Source organism: Sinohyriopsis cumingii, chromosome 1 (genome assembly GCF_028554795.1).
Source record: "Sinohyriopsis cumingii isolate HCF-2022 chromosome 1, ASM2855479v2, whole genome shotgun sequence".
NCBI classification, from domain to species: Eukaryota; Metazoa; Mollusca; class Bivalvia; order Unionida; family Unionidae; genus Sinohyriopsis; species Sinohyriopsis cumingii.
This window is the reverse complement of record NC_142961.1, coordinates 164,120,881-164,143,615: the sequence shown is the minus strand read 5'-3', so window position 1 is coordinate 164,143,615 and position 22,735 is coordinate 164,120,881. Positions and strand designations below refer to the sequence as shown.

Sequence of the window (22,735 nt, the reverse complement as noted above, 5' to 3'; positions counted from 1 at the left end):
AAACATTACATTAAATACTTACAGTACATACATACATTACATTAAATACTAACAGTACATGCATACATTATATTAAATACTTACAGTACATACATACATTACATTAAATACTTACAGTACATACATACATTACATTAAATACTTACAGTACATGCATACATTACATTAAATACTAACAGTACATGCATACATTACATTAAATACTTACAGTACATGCATACATTACATTAAATACTTACAGTACATACAAACATTACATTAAATACTTACAGTACATACATTACATTAAATACTTACAGTACATGCATACATTACATTAAATACTAACAGTACATGCATACATTACATTAAATACTTACAGTACATGCATACATTACATTAAATATTTACAGTACATACAAACATTACATTAAATACTTACAGTACATACATTACATTAAATACTTACAGTACATACATACATTACATTAAATACTTATAGTGCATACATACATTACATCAAATACTTACAGTACATACATACATTACATTAAATACTAACAGTACATGTATAGATTACATTAAATACTTACATAACATACATTACATTAAATATTTACAGTACTCACATACATTACCTTAAATACTTACAGTACATACATACATTACATTAAATACTTACAGTACATACATTATATTAAATACTTACAGTGCATACATACAGTACATGTATACATTACATTAAATACTTACAGTACATACATTACATTAAATGCTTACAGTGCATACATACATTACATTAAATACTTACAGTACATACATACATTACATTAAATACTTACAGTGCATACATACATTACATTAAATACTTACAGTACATACATACATTACATTAAATACTTACAGTGCATACATACATTACATTAAATACTTACAGTACATACATACATTATATTAAATACTTACAGTGCATACATTACATTAAATACTTACAGTACAGACATACATTACATTAAATACTTACAGTGCCTACATACATTACATCAAATGCTTACAGTGCATGCATACATTACATTAACTACTTACAGTACATACATACATTACATTAAATACTTACAGTGCATACATACATTACATTAAATACTTACAGTACATGCATACATTACATTAAATACTTACAGTACATACATACATTATGTTAAATACTTACAGTGCATACATACATTACATTAAATACTTACAGTACATACATACATTACATTAAATACTTACAGTGCATACATACATTACATTAAATACTTACAGTACATACATACATTATATTAAATACTTACAGTGCATACATTACATTAAATACTTACAGTACATACATACATTATATTAAATACTTACAGTACATACATTACATTAAATACTTACAGTGCATACATACATTACATTAAATACTTACAGTACATACATACATTATATTAAATACTTACAGTGCATACATTACATTAAATACTTACAGTGCATACATACATTACATTAAATACTTACAGTACATACATTACATTAAATACTTACAGTGCATACATACATTACATTAAATACTTACAGTACATACATACATTATATTAAATACTTAAGTACATACATACATTATATTAAATACTTACAGTACATACATTACATTACATTAAATACTTACAGTACATACATACATTACATTAAATGCTTACAGTACATACGTTACATTAAATACTTACAGTACATACATACATTATATTAAATACTTACAGTACATACATACGTTATATTAAATACTTACAGTACATACATACATTCCATTAAATACTTACAGTACATACATACATTACATTAAATACTTACAGTACATACATACATTATATTAAATACTTACAGTGCATACATTACATTAAATACTTACAGTGCATACATACATTACATTAAATACTTACAGTACATACATACATTATATTAAATACTTAAGTACATACATACATTATATTAAATACTTACAGTACATACGTACATTACATTAAATACTTACAGTGCATACATACATTATATTAAATACTTACAGTGCATACATTACATTAAATACTTACAGTACATACATACATTACATTAAATACTTACAGTACATACATACATTATATTATATACTTACAGTACATACATTACATTAAATACTTACAGTACATGTATACATTATATTAAATACTTACAGTACATACATACATTACATTAAATACTTACAGTACATGTATACATTACATTAAATACTTACAGTACATACATACATTACATTAAATACTTGCAGTACATGTATACATTATATTAAATACTTACAGTGCATGTATACATTACATTAAATACTTACAGTACATACATACATTACATTAAATACTTACAGTGCATACATACATTACATTAAATACTTACAGTACATACGTACATTATATTAAATACTTACAGTGCATACATTACATTAAATACTTACAGTACATACATACATTACATTAAATACTTACAGTGCATACATACATTACATTAAATACTTACAGTGCATACATACATTACATTAAATACTTACAGTACATACATACATTACATTAAATACTTACAGTGCATACATACATTACATTATATGCTTACAGTACATACATACATTACATTAAATACTTACAGTACATGCATACATTACATTAAATACTTACAGTGCATACATACATTACATTAAATACTTACAGTACATACATACATTACATTAAATACTTACAGTGCATACATACATTACATTAAATACTTACAGTACATACATACATTATATTAAATACTTACAGTGCATACATTACATTAAATACTTACAGTACATACATACATTGTATTAAATACTTACAGTACATACATTACATTAAATACTTACAGTGCATACATACATTACATTAAATACTTACAGTACATACATACGTTATATTAAATACTTACAGTGCATACATTACATTAAATACTTACAGTGCATACATACATTACATTAAATACTTACAGTACATACATTACATTAAATACTTACAGTGCATACATACATTACATTAAATCCTTACAGTACATACATACATTATATTAAATACTTAAGTACATACATACATCATATTAAATACTTACAGTACATACATTACATTACATTAAATACTTACAGTACATACATACATTACATTAAATGCTTACAGTACATACGTTACATTAAATACTTACAGTAGATACATACATTATATTAAATACTTACAGTACATACGTTATATTAAATACTTACAGTACATACATACATTACATTAAATACTTACAGTACATACATACATTACATTAAATACTTACAGTACATACATACATTATATTAAATACTTACAGTGCATACATTACATTAAATACTTACAGTGCATACATACATTACATTAAATACTTACAGTACATACATTACATTAAATACTTACAGTGCATACATACATTACATTAAATACTTACAGTACATACATACATTATATTAAATACTTAAGTACATACAAACATTATATTAAATACTTACAGTACATACATACATTACATTAAATACTTACAGTACATACATACATTACATTAAATGCTTACAGTACATACGTTACATTAAATACTTACAGTACATACATACATTATATTAAATACTTACAGTGCATACATACATTACATTAAATACTTACAGTACATACATTAAATACTTACAGTACATACATACATTATATTAAATACTTAAGTACATACATACATTATATTAAATACCTACAGTACATACATTACATTAAATACTTACAGTGCATGCATACATTACATTAAATACTTACAGTACATGTATACATTACATTAAATACTTACAGTACATACATACATTACATTAAATACTTACAGTACATACGTACATTACATTAAATACTTACAGTACATACGTACATTATATTAAATACTTACAGTGCATACATTACATTAAATACTTACAGTACATACATACATTACATTAAATACTTACAGTACATACATACATTATATTAAATACTTACAGTACATACATTACATTAAATACTTACAGTGCATACATACATTACAGTAAATACTTACAGTACATACATACATTACATTAAATACTTACAGTACATACATACATTAAATTAAATACTTACAGTACATACATTACATTATATTAAATGCTTACAGTGCATACATACATTACATTAAATACTTACAGTACATACATACATTATATTAAATACTTACAGTACATACATACATTATATTAAATACTTACAGTGCATACATACATTACATTAAATACTTACAGTACATACATACATTATATTAAATACTTACAGTACATACATTACATTAAATACTTACAGTGCATACATACATTACATTAAATACTTACAGTACATACATACATTATATTAAATACTTACAGTACATACATACATTAAATACTTACAGTACATACATACATTACATTAAATACTTACAGTACATGCATACATTACATTAAATGCTTACAGTACATACATACATTATATTAAATACTTACAGTACATACATTACATTAAATACTTACAGTGCATACATACATTACATTAAATACTTACAGTACATACATACATTATATTAAATACTTACAGTACATACATACATCAAATACTTACAGTACATACATACATTACATTAAATACTTACAGTACATACATACATTACATTAAATACTTACAGTACATACATACATTACATTAAATACTTACAGTACATACATACATTACATTAAATACTTACAGTACATGCATACATTATATTAAATACTTACAGTACATACATTACATTAAATACTTACAGTACATACATACATTACATTAAATACTTACAGTACATATGTACATTATATTAAATACTTACAGTGCATACATACATTATATTAAATACTTACAGTGCATACATACATTACATTAAATACTTACAGTACATACATACATTACATTAAATACTTACAGTACATGTATACATTATATTAAATACTTACAGTACATACATTACATTAAATACTTACAGTACATACATACATTACATTAAATACTTACAGTACATGTATACATTTCATTAAATACTTACGGTACATATGTACATTATATTAAATACTTACAGTGCATACATACATTATATTAAATACTTACAGTGCATACATTACATTAAATACTTACAGTACATACATACATTACATTGAATACTTACAGTACATATGTACATTATATTAAATACTTACAGTGCATACATACATTATATTAAATACTTACAGTGCATACATTACATTAAATACTTACAGTACATACATACATTATATTAAATACTTACAGTGCATACATTACATTAAATACTTGCAGTACATACATACATTATATTAAATACTTACAGTGCATACATACATTACATTAAATACTTACAGTACATACATACATTACATTAAATACTTACAGTCCATGTATACATTATATAAAATGCTTACAGTACATACATTACATTAAATATTTACAGTACTCACATACATTACCTTAAATGCATACAATACATACATACATTACATTAAATACTTACAGTACATACATACATTATATTAAATACTTACAGTACATACATACATTACATTAAATACTTACAGTTCATACATACATTATATTAAATACTTACAGTACATGCATACATTACATTAAATACTTACAGTACATACATACATTACATTAAATACTTACGTAACATACATTACATTAAATCCTTACAGTGCATACATACATTACATTAAATACTTACAGTACATACATACATTACATTAAATACTTACAGTACATACATACATTACATTAAATACTTACAGTATGTGCATACATTACATTAAATACTTACAGTACATACATACATTACATTAAATACTTACAGTACATGTATACATTATATTAAATACTTACAGTACATACATTACATTAAATATTTACAGTACTCACATACATTACCTTAAACACTTACAGTACATACATACATTACATTAAATTCTTACAGTACATACTTACATGACATTAAATACTTACAGTACATACATGCATTATATTAAATACTTACAGTACATACATACATTACATTGAATACTTACAGTACATACATACATTACATTAAATACTTACAGTACATGTATACATTACATTAAATACTTACAGTATATGTATACATTACATTAAATACTTACAGTACATACATACATTATATTAAATACTTACAGTACATGCATACATTACATTAAATACTTACATGACATACATTACATTAAACACTTACAGTGCAAACATACATTAAATGCTTACAGTGCATACATACATTACATTAAATACTTACAGTACATACATACATTAATTAAATACTTACAGTACATACATACATTATATTAAATACTTACAGTACATGTATACATTACATTAAATACTTACAGTACATACATGCATTACATTAAATACTTACAGTACATACATACATTATATTAAATACTTGCAGTGCATACATTACATTAAATACTTACAGTACATACATTACATTAAATACTTCCAGTGCATACATTATATTAAATACTTAGTGCCTACATACATTACATTAAATACTTACAGTACATACATACTTTATATTAAATACATACAGTACATGTATACATTACATTAAATACTTACAGTACATACATACATTATATTAAATACTTACAGTGCATACATTATATTAAATACTTACAGTGCATACATACATTATATTAAATACTTACAGTACATACATAGATTATATTAAATACTTACAGTACATACATACATTACATTAAATACAGTGCATACATACATTATATTAAATACTTACAGTGCATACATTATATTAAATACTTAGTGCATACATACATTACATTGAATACTTACAGTACATACATACATTATATTAAATACTTACAGTGCATACTTTATATTAAATACTTACAGTGCATACATACATTACATTAAATACTTACAGTACATACATACATTATATTAAATACTTACAGTGCATACATTATATTAAATACTTACAGTGCATACATACATTACATTAAATACTTACAGTACATACATACATTATATTAAATACTTACAGTACATACATACATTATATTAAATACTTACAGTACATACATACATTACATTAAATACTTACAGTACATACATACATTACATTAAATACTTACAGTACATACATACATTACATTAAATACTTACAGTACATACATTCATTATATTAAATACTTACAGTACATACATACATTATATTAAATACTTACAGTGCATACATACATTACATTAAATACTTACAGTACATACATACATTATATTAAATACTTACAGTACATGTATACATTACATTAAATACAGTACATACATACATTATATTAAATACTTACAGTACATGTATACATTACATTAAATACTTACAGTACATACATACATTATATTAAATACTTACAGTACATACATACATTACATTAAATACTTACAGTGCATACATACATTATATTAAATACTTACAGTACATACATACATTATATTAAATACTTACAGTACATACATACATTACATTAAATCCTTACTGTACATACATACATTATATTAAATACTTACAGTACATACATACATTACATTAAATACTTACAGTACATACATACATTACATTAAATACAGTACATGTATACATTACATTAAATACTTACAGTACATACATACATTACATTAAATACTTACAGTGCATACATACATTATATTAAATACTTACAGTGCATACATACATTACATTAAATGCTTACAGTACATACATACATTATATTAAATACTTACAGTACATGTATACATTACATTAAATACTTACAGTACATACATACATTATATTAAATACTTACAGTACATACATACATTACATTAAATACTTACAGTACATACATGCGTTACATTAAATACATACAGTACATACATACATTATATTAAATACTTGCAGTACATACATACATTACATTAAATACTTACAGTACATGTATCCATTACATTAAATACTTACAGTACATACATGCATTACATTAAATACTTACAGTACATACATACATTATGTTAAATACTTACAGTACATACATACATTACATTAAATACTTACAGTACATGTATACATTATATTAAATACTTACAGTACATACATACATTACATTAAATACTTACAGTACATGTATACATTACATTAAATACTTACAGTACATACATACATTACATTAAATACTTGCAGTACATGTATACATTATATTAAATACTTACAGTGCATGTATACATTACATTAAATACTTACAGTACATGTATGCATTACATTAAATACTTACAGTACATACATACATTACATTAAATACTTACAGTACATGTATACATTACATTAAATACTTGCAGTACATACATTATATTAAATACTTACAGTACATGTATACATTTCATTAAATACTTACAGTACATACATGCTTTACATTAAATACTTACAGTGCATACATACATTACATTAAATACTTACAGTACATGTATACATTACATTAAATACTTACAGTACATGTATACATTGCATTAAATATTTACAGTACATGTATACATTACATTAAATACTTACAGTATGTGCATACATTACATTAAATACTTACAGTACATAGATACATTACATTAAATACTTACAGTACATGTATACATTATATTAAATACTTATAGTACATACATACATTACATTAAATACTTACAGTACATGTATACATTACATTAATTACTTACAGTACATACATACATTACATTAAATACTTACAGTACATGTATACATTACATTAAATACTTACAGTACATGTATACATTACATTAAGTACTTACAGTACATACATACATTACATTAAATTCTTACAGTACATGTATACATTACATTAAATACTTACAGTACATGTATACATTACATTAAATACTTACAGTACATGTATACATTACATTAAATACTTGCAGTACATGTATACATTACATTAAATACTTACAGTACATACATTATATTAAATACTTACAGTACATGTATACATTTCATTAAATACTTACAGTACATACATGCTTTACATTAAATACTTACAGTGCATACATACATTACATTAAATACTTACAGTACATGTATACATTACATTAAATACTTACAGTACATGTATACATTGCATTAAATATTTACAGTACATGTATACATTACATTAAATACTTACAGTATGTGCATACATTACATTAAATACTTACAGTACATAGATACATTACATTAAATACTTACAGTACATGTATACATTACATTAAATACTTACAGTACATACATACATTACATTAAATACTTACAGTACATGTATACATTACATTAAATACTTACAGTACATACATACATTACATTAAATACTTGCAGTACATAGATACATTACATTAAATACTTACAGTGCATACATACATTACATTGAATACTTACAGTACATGCATACATTACATTAAATACTTACAGTGCATACATACATCACATTAAATACTTACAGTACATACATACATTACATTAAATACTTACAGTACATACATACATTACATTAAATACTTACAGTACATGCATACATTACATTAAATACTTACAGTACATACATACATTACATTAAATACTTACAGTGCATACATACATTACATTAAATACTTACAGTACATGTATACATTACATTAAATACTTACAGTACATACATACATTACATTAAATACTTACAGTGCATACATACATTACATTAAATACTTACAGTACATACATACATTACATTAAATACTTACAGTACATGTATACATTACATCAAATACTTACAGTACATAGATACATTACATTAAATATTTACAGTACATGTATACATTACATTAAATACTTACAGTACTTGTAGACATTACATTAAATACTTACAGTACATGTATACATTACATTAAATACTTACAGTACATGTATACATTACATTAAATACTTATAGTATGTGCATAGATTACATTAAATACTTACAGTACATACATTATATTAAATACTTACAGTGCATACATACATTACATTAAATACTTACAGTACATTTATACATTTCATAAAATACTTACAGTACATACATGCTTTACATTAAATACTTACAGTACATACATGCATTACATTAAATACTTACAGTACATACATACATTACATTAAATACTTAACATTACATGTATACATTACATTAAATACTTATAGTATATACATACATTACATTAAATACTTATAGTACATGCATACATTACATTAAATACTTACAGTACATGCATACATTACATTAAATACAGTACATGCATACATTACATTAAATACATTACATACATTACATTAAATACATTACATACATTACATACATACATTACATTAAATACAGTACATGCATACATTATATTAGATACAGTACATATATATATTACATTAAATACAGTACATGCATACATTACATTAAATACAATACATGCATTCATTACATTAAATACAGTACATGTATACATTACATACATACATCACATTAAATACAGTACATACATTGCATTAAATACAGTACAGGCATACATTACATTAAATACATACAGTACATACATACATTACATTAAATACAAACTTATTAGACAGCATATATGGTAAGAGTAAGTTTTCTTAGAATCTACTGACAGTGCAGACATGTTGCAGAAATTACTTATAGCTAGAGAGATTTATAGCCCTTCATATTATGTCGTCGGAGTGATGTTGATGGGTAGCTGATGTAACTGTTGATTTTATAGAATAAATGAATATTAAATTCTAGGATATTCGTGATAAAACTTTAAGTCGAGAACGTAATTGGGGCCTTCTGTGACTGTCTGATTCAATAATGTTGTGTGCTGAATTTGTTTGATCATGACGTTTAATAAATACCATCTTCAAGCTTGCCTTTTATACAGGTAGATTAGACTGACTTTTCATAAACGATCAGCTTCAAGTTTGCCCATTATTTAGGTAGATTAGACTGTGAGTTTTAATAAATGACCAGCTTTAAGCCTTCCTGTTAAACAGGTAAATTTATGGATGCTGAGGCCTAAAATTGATCTGTTGGTGACATCACTTCAAAAGGTCTATAGCAAGAACATTGTTTAAGAAAGATTCTATACTCTGCATTATATTGGGAGGTTTTCTTGTTCTTTGGTCACATTGAATGAAAAGCAAACATTTGTTATTTTTATAATTAACTGATATACTGATAAAGTGATTACTGTGTAATGATTTATCTTTCAGGTTCAAAAGGATGCCATGGCTACAGACCCCTATGCATGTTTATCAGACTTTATGGCCCCAAAAGAGTCGGGCCAAAAGGATCATATTGGGTTGTTTGCGGTAACAGCTGGGGATGGAGTGGAAGAGATGTGTAAAGAGTAAGTCACATTATTCTCTTATAAATCCTTAGTTAGCATGTTAACCTTTTAAACTTTAAAATAGATGTCCTTTAAATGTCAATCTTGTTTGCATACAGTGACTTTCAACTTTTAATATGACACTTTCATTAAAGATAATATTTCATCTTGGTCACATGACATCCTCCATCTGATATAGGTACCATGAGAAGCAGTGACTTCATTGAAGCAGATGGAATTAACATTGAAGAAGAGAAAAGGTGATATAGCAGTCACTAACAGTTTACAAACCAAATTCTTCTGGGGGAGGGGTGAAAAACTGTACTTACCTAGCGAGAGTATTCATTTATTACTGGCAATGACCTAGCTGGAAATAAAGTTGTGTTTAATCCACTTGTAAATAAAAAAGCCTTTTTGCATGAGAAAGTTGATCCCATTGAAAAAGAAATCTTTGATTTATACCCAGCTTGCGCAGTTACTATTGGTATGGTAATGAAAACTCTTGAGAATGCTTTTGATCAGGAAAGTATTTCCTTAGCTGACAAATGTATTGGCCAGGCTTTTGATGGGGGTCACTTTCACTCCTTGTTTGGATCAGTGAAAGGGTATTGATAACAGTGATCCTCATTTAACTACTCATTTTCTTTATTTTATTCAGGGTGACAAATGATAATCACTTGTTGAACAGGAAAAAGATTTGAGATTTCCTGTTTGTTTCAGAGAGCTATTAGAGAAACTGAAGCCACAGAAATAATTGTTTGTTATTTTGTTAAAAATGGGGTCCTTAAGAGAAAATGGAGACTACCTGAAATACCTGCTGGTGAAAAGTGGTCAGTGAGCTATCAGATTGCAGTACCAAAGACGTACAGACAGGAAAGTCTTAGTCTGGCCCATGAGACTCCTTTGGCTCAAAAGATACCTAAAGCTCATCTGCATCCTATTTCTGCATTTGATGAATCATTTGGCAGAAATGGTAGACTGTGTCATTCCTTTACCTGAGACCAAGTCAGGCAATCAATACTTGTTGACCATAATGTGTGCATCTACAAGATCTCCATAGGTAATTACTTTGGGGAATATTAAATATTTGATAAAGGTTTTTTTTACTTAATTTGGTCTGCCCAGATCTGTCCAATCTGATCATGGGTCAGATTTTATGCCTGGAATTTTCCAGCAAGTTATGCATAAATTAGGCATCCAGCAATTCAAGTCTTCTGCCTATCGCCCTAAAAGCCAAAGGAATTTGGAAAGATTTCATCAAACTTTGAAAAATATGATTCAATATTATTATAATACTGGAAACGATTGGGATGAAGGTGTTAATTTTCTGTTGTTTGCTGTAATATCTGTCTATAACCTATCTGTCTATGGGCCACACTTATCAGGAACATCTCCAGTACTAAGTGTTGACGATGTCACAGTATTCACTGACAAAGAAAAGATACTTTGAAGATGGGCAGAACACTTCAACAACATACTCAGTCAACAGTCACCTGTTGAGACAATTGATAGGCTGCCTCCAGTGGAAATCACCATATCACTTGCTGATCTTCCATTGCTGACTGAAACTGTGAAAATATTGACCTGCTGTCAATGGCACTGCACCTGGAGTAAATGCTATGCTAGAAGATGTATACAAAGCTGGAGGCTCAAACATGGCACAGACAGTTCTTCAATCTAAGGAGACTATAGGAGAAGACAAAGTAGCAGGAAGTGTCTGTGGTTTATTTGTTGACACCTATCTTACCTGAATGCCAAATCTTAATCTGACATGCAACAGAGTATGGACAATTTCTCATAAGCTTGTAAAAGAAATTGGCTCACAATCAGTATAAAAAAGACAGAGGTGATATACCAGCCTGCACAAGGAAAGCTTTATGTAGAGCCTTCTGTCACAGTAAATGGTCAAACCCTCCTGCTAGTGGACAAGTTCCATATCGATGATGAGACCAATGCCAGAACTGCTAAAGCAAGTGTGGCCTTTGGCAAACTACATGCACATGTCAGAGCATAGAAGCATCAGTCTACAAACAAAACTTAAGACGGCAGGACAGACACTGATTTGTTCACATGGGCAGACATTCCAATCATCCACACTCGGCTGTTGAAATCAGTTGTGAAGGGCAGGCCACATCACCAGGAAGTCAGAAGAGTGACTACCAACATTCCAGTCATCCACATCCTGCTGTTGAAATCAGTTGTGAAGGGCAGGCCACATCATCAGGAAGTCAGAAGAGTGACTACCAACATTCCAGTCATCCACATCCTGCTGTTGAAATCAGTTGTGAAGGGCAGGCCACATCATCAGGAAGTCAGAAGAGTGACTACCAACATTCCAGTCATCCACATCCTGCTGTTGAAATCAGTTGTGAAGGGCAGGCCACATCATCAGAAAGTCTGAAGAGTGACTACCAACATTCCAATCATCCACATCCTGCTGTTGAAGTCAGTTGTGAAGGGCGAGCCACATCATCAGGAAGTCAGAAGAGTGACTACCAACATTCCAGTCATCCACATCCTGCTGTTGAAATAAGTTGTGAAGGGCAGGCCACATCACCAGGAAGTCAGGAGAGTGACTACCAACATTCCAATCATCCACATTCTGCTGTTGAAATCAGTTGTGAAGGGCAGGCCACATCACCAGGAAGTCAGAAGAGTGACTACCAACATTTCAATCATCCACATTCTGCTGTTGAAATCAGTTGTGAAGGGCAGGCCACATCATCAGGAAGTCAGAAGAGTGACTACCAACATTCCAATCATCCACATCCTGCTGTTGAAATCAGTTGTGAAGGGCAGGTCACATCACCAGTAAGTCAGGAGAGTGACTACCAACATTCCAATCATCCACATTCTGCTGTTGAAATCAGTTGTGAAGGGCAGGCCACATCACCAGGAAGTCAGAAGAGTGACTACCAAATAAGATCTTCCAGGGTTAGCTGAGGGAAGGAAAGCAATATCAAGTTGGTCAAAAGAAATGCTTCAAAGATTCAAGTCCTCATCAAAACACTTCATCACTGACCCAGAGTTGTGGGAAGATCTCACACTGGATTGTTCCACCTGGCACAATCTCACCCATACTGGCATTACAGAGGCAGCATATCGGAGAATAGGTGAACTAGTAGGAGATGAACCACTGAGCACCATTTCAACTTTCTGTTTGATTAATTCCTCATGTAGAGTAATCAGATCAGTCATCTGTTTTGGTGTAATAAAGAATTTTAACTTTTTTTTCATTTTCCTTTATTATTTAGATGTACATGTTTACTTTGAAGGGCTTAACTTCCTGAAAATGTTAGCTGTTTTTGACTTTTAATATTTGTACAGCCTTATTGTGTTATCACTCTATGTTCATAAACTAAGTAACAGAAAGAAGCAAAACCAATATGTTTTGTAAAACTTCTTCTTGTTATTGGGTTTGAGTGCAATATTTCAGCACAAAATAGGCTATATATGGCAGCCAATATCACTGGTGGAGGAAAAACATGGGAAAACCCTGGGAAGAACCACTGACCCACATAAAGCTACTCACAAGCTTTCAGACATACCCATATTGGCTAAGCCCAAGACTCAAATCCATGAAGACGGAGGTAAGATGGCAGTGATCTATAATGGTGAGTGCTTTTGACCACTCTGCCATTCAGGGCCCCTTTGTAAAATTTAACAAAATTTATTTATCAGAGTTTTAAAATGAAAATTTAAGAAGAAAATACAGTATTTTGAATTAAATCCAAAATAATATAAAAGGTTCTACACAAGTCAGAAAGAATTGAATATTCTGAATAAATTCAAGATCCTTGAATGTACTGGTCTGCCAACAATCCTCATGGATCACAATGGCACTGTCCAGAACTCCTTTGAATAAATTCACATTATTCCCAGAATAATATCTTAGTTCAGTGAGCACTTAGTGATTTTAATGAATAATCTAAACAAATGTTTCCTCTCAAATTATATCTAAACACCACATTAAATGAATCTGCAGACATATTAAAATATTAACATATGGAATAGGAATGAATTAATTGCTCAGTGATTATATACATCAGTAAGAGTCTATTATGACCATATGTCACAATCTACCACACACATTAGACCTTACTACTCTAGTATTTCACAATAAGTGTTGTGACCTATGTCATAATATAACCCACCTGACCAAGCTATCCAATGGAAAATAACTTAATTTTTCTAAGAACCAACCTAATCACTCTAGCCAATGAGAAATTACACTAAACATTTTAACAGGTTAAGTATATAGGTTGAATTTAACTCGTAAACACCAATTTATAGCTCAATATCTTTAAAATAGGATCTACTCCCCCCGGACAAAAAATTGGCTATATCTTGTTTTGTTATTTATTTTAATTTGCATTGTTTGGTGTTTTTTTTTTTAAATATTTACCATATACTATGGATAATTGTATTTTGAACTTGACCTTGTCCAAAATCAAGTTCATTTTCTACCTCCCCTGAATCATTGATTTTAGTTTTGTAAACAAGTTAATCTCAATCTGAGTCCAGAACATTTGAAATTTCCCATGAAATACTGGGTCTTCCTGTTGTTTACCACATTTTATGTTATAAATTTTAGTAACAGGCCTTCAAATTGTAATTAATATTGTATCTAGTAAACATTTGGAACCTTCCAGAATGAAATTTTCGATTAGGTAATATTTTTTAAAAAATGTTTAATGTGACCTGAAGTCAAGCAGAAGGCTATATAATCTTGTTCATTGAAAAATTAATCATGTTGTATGATCTGAGCGAAATCATATGTATTATTGTTGTGTCTAGTATTTTATTTAGGCTGGAATTTATTTATTCAAATTATTAAATTCAAGTGATTCTTCTCTGGAAATACAAAGTGCTTAAACATAACATCACTACACTACATCACACTAATTGATCACTACAAGTTACAGTCATAAACAAAAGTTACACATAATAAAGGTGAAGTCATGTACCAAAGGTTACACAAAAATATTGTCATACATAACACTTGTTACTTGGCACTGCCAGGGTTATGTTGATGTGACATACATACATATATACGTTTCCCTAGCAGCTCTATGCATATCTGAACTTGACTAAACATTTTTTTTTCAGGTTTGAGAAACAACATGATGACTACAGTATTATCATGGTGAAAGCATTAGCAGACAGGCTGGCAGAGGTACGTGTAGACAGGCATTCGATCAAGATTTAGAAGGATCTCATATTATCTTCTCAGTAGTCCTCTTCTCTTACCGAAACAATCTGTGCTTGTTTTCCTCAATGCAAGATGCAACATTCCACTGTAAGCTTTATTCAAGTTTCTTTAACATATAGTCCATTTAATAAGCAAAAATATTCACCGAGTGACAATTCAAATAAAACTTCTTGCGTAAATGAACACAGATTTGATGTATGTAGTTTTACCTGAACACAGGTTTGATTTATGTACTTTTGCTTTTATTCTTGCACTAACTTGAAAGTTAAATGCATACTGCCTTGCTTTAATATCCACCATTGTTCATGTTGTCAATCTATTTATTAATGTTATCCTATTTTCACAAAACATTTTTTAATGTTTAGTACAGACCTTTCTAAAACTGTGTGCCATTAATTTGTAGGCCTTTGCTGAAGAGATGCATGAGAGGATCAGGAAGGAATTCTGGGGATACTGCAAGGAAGAGTCCCTTGAGGCCCAGGATCTTCACAAGATCAAATATCAGGTATATAAGAGATACCTTTGAATACAACATTTGTACAAGGGATGTCTTGTTGAGAATAGTCAGTATCAACTTGCCTATGTGACCCTGACCTTTAACTCTTTAACCTACCAGTGACTTTGACCATGTAAAATCTCTTCTTTGTTGAACATTCTTGATCTTATAATATTCTTTGGATTTCAGGAATCATCACACTTAAACTATTTTTTTAATCTTAGGTTGGTTTGAAGATTTATGGATGATGGATAAATAAAGACATGTAACAGCTCACTTATGTCATGTGTTGCATATAGCACATACTCTTGAGGAATCATTTATTACAGTGAAGTTGTATTTGAGATGGCGAAAACCAGAAAACCAAACAAGAAAAACCACTACATGTCAGGTCTGCAAATCTCACACAGATGCAAAGGGAGCATGCTACTGCTGTACTACCCAAACATAATGTACTCAATAATAATGACAGTAGCCACAATTCAATAATAACTGACTCTACTACCCAGACCTAATGTACTCAATAATAATGACAGTAGCCACAATTCAATAATAACTGACTCTACTACCCAGACCTAATGTACTCAATAATAATGACAGTAGCCACAATTCAATAATAACTGACTCTACTACCCAGACCTAATGTACTCAATAATAATGACAGTAGCCACAATTCAATAATAACTGACTCTACTACCCAGACCTAATGTACTCAATAATAATGACAGTAGCCACAATTCAGTAATAACTTACTCTACTACCCAGACCTAATATACTCAGTAATAACTGACTCTACTACCCAGACCTAATGTACTTAGTAATAATGACAGTAGCAACAATTCAGTAATAACTGACTCTACTACCCAGACCTAATGTACTCAATAATAATGACAGTAAAAACAATTCAATAATAACTGACTCTACTACCCAGACCTAATGTACTCAGTAATAACTGACTCTACTACCAAGACATACTATACTCAATAATAACTGACTCTACTCCCGGACATAATGTACTCAATAATAACTGACTCTACTACCCAGACCTAATGTACTCAATAATAATGACAGTAAAAACAATTCAATAATAACTGACTCTAATACCCAGACCTAATGTACTCAGTAATAACTGACTCTACTACCAAGACATACTATACTCAATAATAACTGACTCTACTACCCAGACCTGATGTACTCAATAATAATGACAGTAGCAACAATTAAATAATAACTGACTCTACTACCCAGACCTAATGTACTCAATAATAATGACAGTACCCACAATTCAGTAATAACTTACTCTACTACCCAGACCTAATATACTCAGTAATAACTGACTCTACTACCCAGACCTAATGTACTTAGTAATAATGAGAGTAGCAACAATTCAGTAATAACTGACTCTACTACCCAGACCTAATGTACTCAATTATAATGACAGTAGCAACAACTCAGGAAAAACTGAATCTACTACACAGACTTAATGTGCTCAATAATAACTGACTCTACTACCCAGACCTAATGTACTCAATAATAATGACAGTAAAAACAATTCAATAATAACTGACTCTACTACCCAGACCTAATGTACTCAGTAATAACTGACTCTACTACCAAGACATACTATACTCAATAATAACTGACTCTACTCCCAGACATAATGTACTCAATAATAACTGACTCTACTACCCAGACCTAATGTACTCAATAATAATGACAGTAAAAACAATTCAATAATAACTGACTCTAATACCCAGACCTAATGTACTCAGTAATAACTGACTCTACTACCAAGACATACTATACTCAATAATAACTGACTCTACTACCCAGACCTAATGTACTCAATAATAATGACAGTAGCAACAATTAAATAATAACTGACTCTACTACCCAGACCTAATGTACTCAGTAATAGCTGACTCTACTACCCAATGTACTCAATAATAATGACAGTAGCAACAATTAAATAATAATTGACTCTACTACCCAGACCTAATGTACTCAGTAATAGCTGACTCTACTACCCAGACCTAATGTACTCAATAATAATGACAGTAGCAACAATTAAATAATAACTGACTCTACTACCCAGACCTAATGTACTCAGTAATAGCTGACTCTACTACCCAGACCTAATGTACTCAATAATAATGACAGTAGCAACAATTAAATAATAACTGACTCTACTACCCAGACCTAATGTACTCAGTAATAACTGACTCTACTACCAAGACATACTATACTCAGTAATAACTGACTCTACTCCCAGACCTAATGTACTCAATAAAAACTGACTCTACTACCCAGACCTAATGTACTCAGTAATAACTGACTCTACTACCCAGACCTAATGTACTCAATAATAATGACAGTAGCAACAATTAAATAATAACTGACTCTACTACCCAGACCTAATGTACTCAATAATAATGACAGTAGCAACAATTAAATAATAACTGACTCTACTACCCAGACCTAATGTACTCAGTAATAGCTGACTCTACTACCCAGACCTAATGTACTCAATAATAATGACAGTAGCAACAATTAAATAATAATTGACTCTACTACCCAGACCTAATGTACTCAGTAATAGCTGACTCTACTACCCAGACCTAATGTACTCAATAATAATGACAGTAGCAACAATTAAATAATAATTGACTCTACTACCCAGACCTAATGTACTCAGTAATAGCTGACTCTACTACCCAGACCTAATGTACTCAATAATAATGACAGTAGCAACAATTAAATAATAACTGACTCTACTACCCAGACCTAATGTACTCAGTAATAGCTGACTCTACTACCCAGACCTAATGTACTCAATAATAATGACAGTAGCAACAATTAAATAATAACTGACTCTACTACCCAGACCTAATGTACTCAGTAATAACTGACTCTACTACCAAGACATACTATACTCAGTAATAACTGACTCTACTCCCAGACCTAATGTACTCAATAAAAACTGACTCTACTACCCAGACCTAATGTACTCAGTAATAACTGACTCTACTACCCAGACCTAATGTACTCAATAATAATGACAGTAGCAACAATTAAATAATAACTGACTCTACTACCCAGACCTAATGTACTCAATAATAATGACAGTAAAAACAATTCAATAATAACTGACTCTAATACCCAGACCTAATGTACTCAGTAATAACTGACTCTACTACCAAGACATACTATACTCAATAATAACTGACTCTACTACCCAGACCTAATGTACTCAATAATAATGACAGTAGCAACAATTAAATAATAACTGACTCTACTACCCAGACCTAATGTACTCAGTAATAGCTGACTCTACTACCCAATGTACTCAATAATAATGACAGTAGCAACAATTAAATAATAATTGACTCTACTACCCAGACCTAATGTACTCAGTAATAGCTGACTCTACTACCCAGACCTAATGTACTCAATAATAATGACAGTAGCAACAATTAAATAATAACTGACTCTACTACCCAGACCTAATGTACTCAGTAATAGCTGACTCTACTACCCAGACCTAATGTACTCAATAATAATGACAGTAGCAACAATTAAATAATAACTGACTCTACTACCCAGACCTAATGTACTCAGTAATAACTGACTCTACTACCAAGACATACTATACTCAGTAATAACTGACTCTACTCCCAGACCTAATGTACTCAATAAAAACTGACTCTACTACCCAGACCTAATGTACTCAGTAATAACTGACTCTACTACCCAGACCTAATGTACTCAATAATAATGACAGTAGCAACAATTAAATAATAACTGACTCTACTACCCAGACCTAATGTACTCAATAATAATGACAGTAGCAACAATTAAATAATAACTGACTCTACTACCCAGACCTAATGTACTCAGTAATAGCTGACTCTACTACCCAGACCTAATGTACTCAATAATAATGACAGTAGCAACAATTAAATAATAATTGACTCTACTACCCAGACCTAATGTACTCAATAAAAACTGACTCTACTACCCAGACCTAATGTACTCAGTAATAACTGACTCTACTACCCAGACCTAATGTACTCAATAATAATGACAGTAGCAACAATTAAATAATAACTGACTCTACTACCCAGACCTAATATACTCAGTAATAACTGACTCTACTACCAAGACATAATATACTCAATAATAACTGACTCTACTACCCAGACCTAATGTACTCAATAATAATGACAGTAGCAACAATTAAATAATAACTGACTCTGCTACCCAGACCTAATATACTCAGTAATAACTGACTCTACTACCAAGACATACTATATTCAATAATAACTGACTCTACTCCCAGACCTAATGTACTCAATAATAACTGACTCTACTACCCAGACCTAATATACTCAGTAATAACTGACTCTACTACCAAGACATAATATACTCAATAATAACTGACTCTACTACCCAGACCTGATGTACTCAATAATAATGACAGTAGCAACAATTAAATAATAACTGACTCTACTACCCAGACCTAATGTACTCAATAATAATGACAGTACCCACAATTCAGTAATAACTTACTCTACTACCCAGACCTAATATACTCAATAATAACTGACTCTACTACCCAGACCTGATGTACTCAATAATAATGACAGTAGCAACAATTAAATAATAACTGACTCTACTACCCAGACCTAATATACTCAGTAATAACTGACTCTACTACCCAGACCTAATTTACTCAATAATAACTGACTCTACTACCCAGACCTAATTTACTCAATAATAATGACAGTAGCAACAATTCAATAATAACTGCCAATGTTTTAATCACTACATTGAACTTCAGGGTATTCGTCCAGCACCAGGGTACCCCAGCCAGCCTGACCACACAGAGAAACTGACCATGTGGAATCTTTTAGAGGCAGATAGTGTGGGTATCAAACTGACCGAGTCCCTCGCCATGGATCCTGCAGCATCTGTTTCTGGACTTTACATACCCCACCCAAAGTCTTACTACTTTGCAACAGGGAAAATAAATAAAGACCAGGTATGAACAACAATTTAAGTTACTTGCATTGAGGAACCATACTGTAAAACAATAATTTCAGTTTTTCCCCACAAGTTCAATTTCCAGCATTCGTTGACTTCATTTACAAGAGTTATGTACCCTGATGCTTGCAACATCACTTTAACCAGGAGTTTTGGATTTCAACCAAATTTTAGTATGGGGCTTGACATTGATGAGACACTGAATGTATCCACTGTTCTAGAATTAGTGAGCACTGTTAAAAATAAGGAAGACAAAGGGCAAAATTGTTTGCTTTGCAACTTGCAGAAAAAGTTCCATTTGCTTGTCTTTTGTCTACTTGGGTTGACATTTATTTCTATCACAGTTTGCAAAATCATGTGCTGTCTGAAGCCAACCACTGGTGAAAGTGATTACTTCTTTATGTTGTGAAATGTACCTGAAATAATATGAAGTACACC

At 29.8% G+C, this 22,735-nt stretch overlaps 1 protein-coding gene across 1 annotated transcript in view; it reads left to right on the top strand.

Moving 5' to 3' along the window:
• The window catches only part of LOC149808297 (methionine synthase-like), a 193,985-nt gene that overhangs the window by 157,524 nt on the left and 13,726 nt on the right, over window positions 1-22,735 (top strand). The window contains exons 30-33 of the mRNA XM_089975738.1: window positions 11,431-11,567; window positions 16,656-16,722; window positions 17,162-17,263; window positions 22,095-22,295. Coding sequence (XP_089831864.1) covers window positions 11,431-11,567; window positions 16,656-16,722; window positions 17,162-17,263; window positions 22,095-22,295 — 507 coding nt within the window. The remainder of the gene's footprint in view (window positions 1-11,430; window positions 11,568-16,655; window positions 16,723-17,161; window positions 17,264-22,094; window positions 22,296-22,735) is intronic.